Below are 9,850 nucleotides of genomic sequence, written 5' to 3' on the forward strand. Positions count from 1 at the left end.
GTATAATCTTTTCAAAGAGAGGGGGAAGGATAGGGAAAGGGAAGGATGGAAAATTTGGAACTCAAAATTTTTCAAAAATGATGAAAATTGTTTTTATGTGTAATGGGGGAAATGAAAATATTAAATAATTAAAAGTAGATATTAGCAGTAATCAATTCAAATGAGAGTAACAGTGATAAATAAATCTGTCAAGCAATATCAATAAATATTTATTAAGTGCCTACTATGTGCCAGGCCAAAATTTAAAAATATTAAGTATTTTTTAATACAAGTAATTTACTTTTGAGAAGCAGCGCAGCATATGTTTGATCTTAGAATGAGGAAAACCTGCAGTCTTGCCTCTAACACACTCTATTTGTATAACTATGGATAAAACATTTAGACTTTAGCTGCCTTGGGAAATTTTTAGTGAAAAGAATTTCCACACCATGACAAAGAAACCACAGGTCCAGTTCCTTGCCCCGATTATAGGTTTTTTAAAGTGTTTCTCTTTGTATTTAATAATTTTAAAATCTCTCCTTTTGTTGTTGAACAAAGTCTGACTTTGTGATCATATTTGGTATTTTCTTGGCAAAAATACAGAATGGTTTGCCATTTTCTTCTCTAATTCATTTTACAGATGAGGAAACTGAGGAAAATATGGTTAAGTGACTTGCCTAGAGTCGCAGTTAGGAAGAATCTAAGGCAGGATTTGAACTCAAAGAACTGACTTTTTTCCTCACTAGTACTGTTACTTTATTCACTTTACTTAGGTTCTCTAAACACTATAAGAATATCAAACCCACTTACTAGAATTCTTACTAAAAATGTTTTTACCTGTAGCAAAAAATAGTTGAGTTGGGGGAAAGGAAGGTGAAGGCATTAACAGCAAAAAATATAGTCTGTTGAATGTTGAAGTCTGGTTCAAAGAGGGAACTGATTTATTCTTTTCCCCATGGGGCACACTATGGAAACAGGATCTTAGTTGTGAGAGGAAAGAAATCCAGAGAGGGTGGGCTGTGTCTCATGGTCTAATGGAGGATATTGGACAAGATGCAGATATCCCTGTGCTTATCAGGGGAGAAGTGTATCTTAGATGGTAGCACCCCGAGCCGAAGTCCCATTTGTGTCAACCTAGTTAGAGCGAAAATAATGAAAGCAAATGCTGAAAGAGAATGCTGCTGCATTTGCCATCAGAGGAACAGGGTTATTGTGAGGATTTAATGAGATAGTAACTGTAGAGCACTTAGCTCAGTGCCTCATACATAGTAAGTGCTATACAAATATTAGCTATTATTATTGTTATTAGCCCCTTTTCATTTCTACATTTCAGTTGCTTAATACTAGAATTAATCCATCATCATTACCTATAAAGAAAATGAATTAGGAAGTTTTGCATTGGAAAGGATATATATATTCTTTTTAAAGTCATACTAGAAAACATGTCTTAAAAGTTGGAAATAGGTTTTTTGATATTGATTTCTAAATAGGAAAAAGGAAGTAAAGCTTATTAGGGAAGTAGTACTTTGTACATTCAACATTGTTTAAAAATAGCTTTCAAATATGCCTTTGCTCCAAGTATGCTTCAAAGAATGTATATGTGGGGGTGGAATGGGGTGGGAAATGGGCTATAATTTCAGATTAAAAATCAACTATTTTGATAGCATCAATGTAAACCTCATAAATCCATAAATAGGGCTATTATTAATTTTCCTTTTATACTTTGGAGAGGTAGTTGCTATGTTATAAATCAGTCAGTAAATAAACTGGGGACTGCATAAAATAAGTTGGGATGAAGCATGAGAAATATGATTTTAAGAAAATAAACATTGCTGTCTCAGATTGTCTTTATTGTTCAGACTACCTCCTCTTCTTCCTTCCTCTTTGTCCCGTTTTTGCTTTTAATTTTTCTTAATGAATTCAGAGTTGGTTAAGTCCTTAAGACTGAATCGTCTGACCTTAAGTTCTGCATTCCCCATTTATATGAGTAGTCTCCTAGCTGCTCCTACTCCTCTAAACCCAGTGAGTGCCAACATTACTAATCATTAATATCTTAGTTCTTCTAAGTCTAGTTGATTTTCCTACTAGTCAAATATTTTTACTTTATATCTGCAATCATATTAATTATTGTTATTTCTATTTCTTGTTTGTTATTAATACATAACAAAATCCCCCTCATCCTTTTAACACAGAACCCAACAATTTTTTTTTCTGTTTGTTTTATGGTGAAGCAATTGGAGTTAAGTTACTTGTTCACTGTCACACAGCTAGTAATTGTTAGGCATCTAAGGCTGAATTTGAACTCAGGTCCACCTATTTCAGAGCTGATGCTCTACCCATTGCACCATCTAGTTGCCTCTGGACCTGACAACTTTAAATATATATTGCAATAAATTTTGACATTGCCCTCCCCCTTTCCTTTAAAGGTCCTATATTTCATTACTAATCTCATGAATCATTCCCCTCCCCCATGCGATGCCAATTTTGCCTTCTGCAAAAAAATAAGAAAAAATTAATTTTGCTTTCTGCTTTTTAGGCATAAGTATACTTAAGATATGATCATGTAGCTAAATGTTAATACACACACACACAGATATATTTAAACATGTTTGGTCTTTTCATTGTTTCAAACTAGCCAGTATGAAGATCTTTTCATCTTAGCTATTCTTGTAAAGTGTGAGATTCCTTGTAAGCATTATTTCTTACTTGCACCACTGCAGACCAAACACATTCTAGACAAATCATTTTTTCTTTAAGTCTGCTTCATGTAATGGAACGTAGCAATCCAATCCTATACTTACTGGCTCATCTTTTACTTTACAAATGCTGTCACTTTGGGTTTTAATCACCTAGTGTATCCACCCTCCCACATTAATACCCTCTCACCCCATTTATCAAATTGTTTTTTTATAAAACCTAAAACCACAGCTCAATGGTTTCCTGTACCTTTTTCAAAGTCAGCGACTGAAGGAAATGAAATGCACCAATCCACATCCCCTCTTCTTCCACTACTTGCCTTAAGACTCAAAAGTTGTCTTCAGAAAAATCTAGAACCTATTACTGACCTTGCTTCCAAGGTTTATACAAACTTTTGCATTTGCCGTAGTTAAATAGACAATTAGAAAGCTGTTGCCCTTATGACCCCAATAAAAAATTTTTAAGATGGCCACACCCTAAAGATTTTATTTTCCTGAAAAAGTAGTTTTAATTTATGTTCCATTTCTGTTTTCCTAACAGATACCTGGAGGAAAGGGAGATTCTCCTAGAATTGCCTATGTGCTATTAAAGACAAAATTACACCGGAGACTAATTTAAGAACTCTAAACAAGAATAAAACGAGTGAAATTTTAATCTTATTATAAGCTAAAGAAATTAAATGTCACTCAAAATTGCCAGCTACTCTACTTTTAGTCCATCAAGGTTTATTATGCAAACAAATACAAGATGGTACAATGAACTTTTTTTTTTTTAACAGTGAACTTTCAAAATCAGAACTGTTATTTGGAAAAAAAGATTTTACCATTCAATAGAAATTAGGCCAACAATAAGGTGAAAGCACATGTATAACCCCTCTGTGACTAAATAGAAAATTCTCATCCAGGCTCTATTTGCACCAATGCAAATTGCAATGCAATTGATTAATTTTATGAAGTGCTATTTAAATTGCAAACTGATCTCCAGTGAGGTCATACAAAAAGAATCGCAAAATGTGGATATAGCAATTTCCTTCCACAATACTTTAACATGATCATCACAGGTAAATAAAGACAAATTCTAATAAAAGTAAATCTAAGAAAACAAAGTCATGAGTAACTGGTACATAATGCTAGTTACATATAGATATTTTACATAATCAGGATGAAAATTCTTATCTGCAATAGGATTTACCCAACATAGAAAAACCAATTTTGAGGAGTATTTATTGCTTTTTCCAAAGGAAGCCCCTACCATTGTGAAGTCACTGACAGACCCTCAAGGTTTCTTCTTGCAACATTGATCTTCCAAAGATTACACAGCAATACCAGCCAGATTTTAAAACTTTTTATTTGCATATTAAAAAAATTGTGCATTCCAATAATTAAAATCATTTGAACAAAAAAAAAAATGGCACTCTGATTAACTGCATTTTACAGCTTGCCAGGACCTTGGTACAGCTTTGCATTTTACTGTTAACTAGATTTACTGTAGTCCCACCCGAGTTCTTCTTTTCACCAACATGCAAGCTCTTTAAAAAAAAAAAAAAAAAATTTTTTTTTAAATGCCACCAGGACCCAAACTAGCCAGGACAGGCAGATGGAAAGAGGCAGCCGGCTGGGCCTTCATTTCAATTCAGTGTCAGTAGTTCTTTATTCTTTTGATGTTGAAAGGGGCAGCACAGTCATTTAAACTTTATCCAACCTCTTTGCATCTTACAAAGTTAAACAGCTAAAAGAAGTAAAATTAAGAAGGCAATGCTTGTGGAATGTACAGTGCATATTGGCAGGGCAGATTTCATTACGATTCACCCGCTTGCTTCTCCTGTTCAATTGCTAAAAAAAAAAAAAAAAAAATACAAAAAACACACAAACACACAAAAAAGAAAATCATTAGGAATCCAGTTAGAGAAAACAGGTTGAGACCTGATGAATAGGTTTTTTCCCCCATTTAAGATTCTCCTAAATAACCTAGTTCCCTTTGATGGCTCCGTTCTACTTGAACCCCCTTATAAAATCTCGAGAAATATTATGATTTTAATACTTTTATTTAAAGTCCTCTTATTTTAAGTGCGCAAATGTTTCCTGCCTTTCATTCTTCTCCCTCCTCCTTCAGCCCCTCCCCTCCCCTCCATCCACCCAGCCAGCCACAGCCCCTCCCGCCTAAGTCTTTTCTCCCAGTTGCAAGATCTGTGTGCTGGGGAATTGGGGGTTGGGGTTGGAGTTGGAGGGGGGGGGGGGGAAGGGGGAAAAAAGGCAGCTTACTTTCTTTTGAAGGCAGTGGATTTTTCTCTTGTGTTTCTGTCTTCTTCAATTTAGACTTATCGAATTTCTGAATCTCGGCCATATCTGGTTTGTCAGACATTTTTGCAGATTAAGCTGCATACAAAGGAAAACAGGCTTTTGGTGAGAAATCCACCACCCACCCACTCTCTTATAGCGTTCTTCCGCAGAGGCTCCAAGCCAGCAGTCATCTCCCCCCCCCCTTCCTCTTTTATTCGATGCAACGGAGTATCTTCCCCTTTCTTAGGAGACTAAACAGCCAACCCCTATTATTTCTAAGTTGGGTAGAGGTGGGGGGGAAAAAAGAGGGGGTATTATCAAGGGCACTTCCTTTAAAAGTGGGAGATTCAAATTACATAGTAAGAGCTCGAACAAATACTATCTGGTTAAGTGTATTAAAAAAAAAAATTTGTATTAAAAAACTATCCCAGATTTAAGAATAATTGGTAGAACTCTCCCTACGATAAAAAAAAGACCATCAAAAATTAATATTAAAAAAAAAAATAATGGCCATGCTTAAGGATTTTTTTTTAATTGCCTATGTTGCAGGGCGGGAGATGGTTGCACTCCGTTTGCAATCTCGGTTAAGATTTGGAAGGAGTCCTGCATTCTTCCCTCCCTCCCCCCCCTTCACAAAGAGCTGCAGTCAGAGGAAGCTCCAACCACCGCCCTTAACTGTTCACCACCCTCCTCCTCCTCCTCCTCCTCCTCCTCCCCGCTTTCTCCCGCTTAACAATGCAGTCAGAAAAGACACAACGTAGCCCGAATTTTAAAGACCCGGGAAGCGGTTTCCCTCCTCCCTCCCTCCCTCCCTCCTTCCCTCCTCCTCCTCCCGCCACCGCCCAGAACCATTCCGTCTCAGCCCCGCTGCTGCACATTAGCAAGGCAGCCTTCCCTTTCCTCGCTCTCGTTTGCAAGCGCTTAACCTTTACACAAGGAAGGAAGCATGCATCGGGCGAGTTCTAACCGCCTCGAAATACCAAGACCGCAGCCCAGGGTTTTAATTAAGCGCGTTCCAAGCGGCGCAGGAGCCCCAGGTTCCATCTAACCGAAACAAAGGAAGCAGGGGTGGGTCTGAGCACCCCTGCAAGCAGCGGCCACAAGGACCGGCTCCGGATCGCTCTCGCGGGGGTACATCGCGTGCGAAATTCTAAACTAGAAGGGAGCGGCTGAGAGCATCCCCAAGCAAAGGATGGACTCCATCCAAGAGTCTAATTTGGGGTTTTGTATTATTGTCTCCCGCCCAAATAAACAAACAAACAAACAAACAAATAAACAAACAACGACTTGCTTGTTAAGTCTAGAGATGCTCAAACAAGGGGAAGGGAAGAAAAGAGAAACGGGAGCGGGATCCTCACCAGTGACGGGCAGGGCGCACCAGTAAGTCAGCTCTCCAAGGCGGCAGCTCCGAACTGTAGCGTACGGAGCTCTGCGGAGCAGCTATATCCTCCCTCCCATGCAAATGAGGCTGATGTCATAGTGAGGCTGACTTAACTCTTTCTCTGCTTGCACTGCTTCCTTTCTCTAGATCAGCTTTGGAAAAAGAAGGGAAAAAAACCCAATACACACCCACACAGACAGACACCCATATAGATGCCCGGAAAATACTTAAAAAATACTGGAAGGCCGAGAGAGGGGAAAAGGAATGGAATTAAGCATCATTCTTTCTTTTTAGACCCAAACTGTCTCTATTTAAAGGCGCATTTATTGGGAACGTTATTGCCCACTTCCCAGATGTGCGTTGTCTGGAGGTCTGTAGTACCTGGGACGTGACATGCGACCATTCCCTTTGAAAATTGGCATTGTCTTTAGGCATAAATCCAGAAAAACCCATCCGCTGACGGGCCTCCCTAATACTGCGGAAAGCGGGATGTATGGGCTTTCTGTGACTCAGCTCCCATACCTCCAGAGTGGCGAGCACTAAGGCTTACCCCACCCATCCTCTTTCTTTGTCTTCTACTTAATTCTTACTCCGCTGACCTGAGCCGAACGGTGGGCACCCAAAAGAAGTAGCCAAGAGGGTCTCAGTTATTCTATTGGAATCACTTGCTTCTAATGGACTAAGAGAAGCTTGTAACTTAAACATACTTAACTTGGGTGTAGGTTTCTAGAGGGTAAAAACTGCAGTGAGTTGGGGAAAAACAGGAAGTTGCTTCATTTTTTTTAAAAATTAAATTTTGCCTCATTTTTCTACCTAAAAAAACTGCCTCGGTGGCCTTCTTGGGTATTAGATAAATACTGGATTTGAAATCCCAAATGAATGCAATTATTTTATCCCAATGGGTATTCTTGAACACGTGAGATTGAGAAAGATTTCTGTGAAGATTTTTTTAAATGAGCGTTATCTTTCAAAAAAGCCATATTTTCCACACTAAGCAGTCCGAGTGCTTTAATGCCTTCTATTTATTAGCAGTTCATAGTTCGACCTGAATTAATTTTGATTCTGGGAGCGTTTGGAACTTGAATTGTACAATTCACCCAATTTTGTGAGTACTACCTTCACCTTGAAATTGCAAATACCTGTTTTGTGAATCGTCCATTGTACTCAGTATCAGAATTCATTGATTATTTTTTCTAAAGACGTTTTTGTAGTTGGGGTTAATTTTTTTTTTTCTTAGAGAACGCAGAGCAGTTTTCAAAATATCCATTCATTATATACCCTCCATGTCCTGAATAGGAATGTTCTGAAATCAATTAAAAATTACATAAATTTAAGGTGTATCACTAAAATATGTTACACATGTGCCTTTGTGGATATATATATGTATGTATGTATGTATGCATCAACTAGAAGTCAATTTTATTTTATTTCATTATCTAATTGACTTCCTTTTTCCTAGGGAAGAAAGGGGAAGAAAGGAGCCAATTTCCTTCTTCTGTAATTATTGCTCTGTTTTACATATTACAGCCATGTTAGGTGCCTTCCCTGCCCCCTCTCCCCTTTCAAATGGTATCACTGTACCTTTTCTTTCTTTTTCTTTTTTTAAATTTGCTTTTATATAATTTTGAAAGGGTAATATCTTTATTTTCCTTCAAATAAAACACTCCAGGATTACATTTCTATAGTTTATGCTAGAAAGAATGTTAAAAACAAAAAGATCATATCCTGGAGGGTGGGATTTTCTGTAGCTTTCAGCTGACAGCAGTTAAAAGGACACTCTTACTTCCTTGGGCCCCAGTAATTTCATTTCCTCCAAGGAGGATCTGATCATTAAACATGTCTTTTCTTCCCAGGCGCTTAATTTCTTTTCCATTGGAGAAAAGAAGTTTGGGGACAAAAGAAATTCCACAAATTGGATTCCAGTTGAATCAGCACAGGGTTATTTCTGCCTTTTGTCTCTCAGGCTTTTTTTTTTTTTTTTTTTCTTTTCTCCTTCTGTTATATTAGTAGAGCAGAGACAGCATGTCTAGAAAAGAGAACAGGAAAAAGGCCAGAAATTTTGAAATGTCTTGAGACTTTTTCTGTTATTATCAACCAGCAGTTTTCACAGAGAGTCCCTGATCTTGGAAGAATTAAATATACGTATCTATGTATGTACACACAGAGACATACTTAGATTATTGCATATTTATGTGTAATACAGGGCAACATTCCTGAGGGAAAAATGTTTATATGCTTAACTGGACAACTGGTTAGGAGACTCTGAGACTTTGAAAAGGGAAGGGTTGGGCTAGCTGAAGCAGAAACAAAAGAAATAAAAAGAGCGTCCACAATATAGGATGGCTAAGATAAAAGAAAGAGAGGGAGAAATTGTTTCAGTCCCGAGCTGTCAAAGAGAAATATATTTAGGATTTTAAGATTAATATGGAAATGGAAATTTAATTGAAATTCATGATATTCATAGGTTTAGAATAACTTTGGTGGCCCATAATCTAAGTTTCAATTCATCTCTGATGCTAGATGGAATCAGGAAGACCTGAGTTCAAATATGAGCTGGGATACTAACAAGTCACTTAACCACTGCCTGGCTCAGTTTCCTCAACTGTAAAATGGGGATTTACAGTCTCATCTATTTCTCAGAGTTTTTATGAAAATCAATTGAGATTATGCTTGTAAAGCATCTTGCAGACCTTAAACCACTACTTAATCTTTCCAGTCCTTTAGTTTTCTGTAAAATGGAGGGGTTAAACTAGATGGTTTCTGAAGTCTCTTAATTCTATTGATAATGTCTAGTTCCCTTTATTTTACAAATTAAGGAATTGAAACCAAGAAAAGCAAAAAAGTAGCTTGTCCAAGGTCATGGAGGGGGCAAACAACAAAAATTTTAGGATTTGAACTCAGGCCCTCTGTTTGAAACAAGCATACTTGCTACTCCCCTGCCCCCTCTTTTACCAAGCAGTAATTATCCTACTATTTAGCACTAGTTAGTAGAGTTTTTGCTATGGTATTATTCTTTCAACAATCCTAGATATTTCAATATATGTAAATGATTTTTCAGATGTTGATGGGTATTCATGTTTAGTATTTTGTCAGTAGAAATCAGTGAAATAGATTGTAAATTTCTTGAGGGGAATGTCTTTTGCTTCTTTAATTCACTTACACGTGGTGATCCTCTTTTCTCTACCATAGCAGGTCTAAATTCCTAGGCTTGTTTTTTGGGTATTCTGTAATCTTGCCCTGCCTAACCTGTGTATTTTTATTTCGGACAATCCACCCTGGCATGCCATCCCTTTTCTGTAACGTAACTTAGACATGTTTTCAAAAGTCTTTCAAATATGTTATTTCACTGATTCCAGGCAAAGTAGCTAGGATAAATAGGTATATCCCCATTTTATAGAAAAGTAAACTGAGAATCAAAGTATAAAATGACTTTCTTAACATCTTATAGTTAGAGAAAGGTAGATCTGGTATTCTGACTTCATAGGAGACTTTGCAAAAGCAGATTTTTTTCAGA

At 37.3% G+C, this 9,850-nt stretch overlaps 1 protein-coding gene across 1 annotated transcript; it reads right to left on the reverse strand.

Annotated features, from left to right (window-relative positions):
* Window positions 1-3,376: 3,376 nt before the first annotated feature.
* TMSB4X (thymosin beta 4 X-linked) lies at window positions 3,377-6,421 on the reverse strand. The gene is made up of 3 exons (XM_003765574.4): window positions 6,314-6,421; window positions 4,938-5,051; window positions 3,377-4,508 (listed from the first exon to the last, which is right to left on the reverse strand). Exons 2-3 carry the CDS (start codon window positions 5,035-5,037, stop codon window positions 4,474-4,476), a joined length of 135 nt encoding a protein of 44 aa, XP_003765622.1. The 5' UTR covers window positions 5,038-5,051; window positions 6,314-6,421; the 3' UTR covers window positions 3,377-4,473.
* Window positions 6,422-9,850: the final 3,429 nt, after the last annotated feature.

This window comes from Sarcophilus harrisii, chromosome 3 (genome assembly GCF_902635505.1).
Source record: "Sarcophilus harrisii chromosome 3, mSarHar1.11, whole genome shotgun sequence".
Taxonomy (NCBI): Eukaryota; Metazoa; Chordata; class Mammalia; order Dasyuromorphia; family Dasyuridae; genus Sarcophilus; species Sarcophilus harrisii.

What these genes read in the sequence shown, in the direction of transcription:
- TMSB4X (XM_003765574.4), bottom strand. Translation starts at nt 5,037, where the DNA reads ATGTCTGACAAACCAGATATGGCCGAGATTCAGAAATTCGATAAGTCT. An exon ending in TCCACTGCCTTCAAAAGAAA is followed by an intron (nt 4,509 to 4,937) that starts GTAAGCTGCCTT and finishes TTTTTTTTTTAG; the next exon opens with CAATTGAACAGGAGAAGCAA.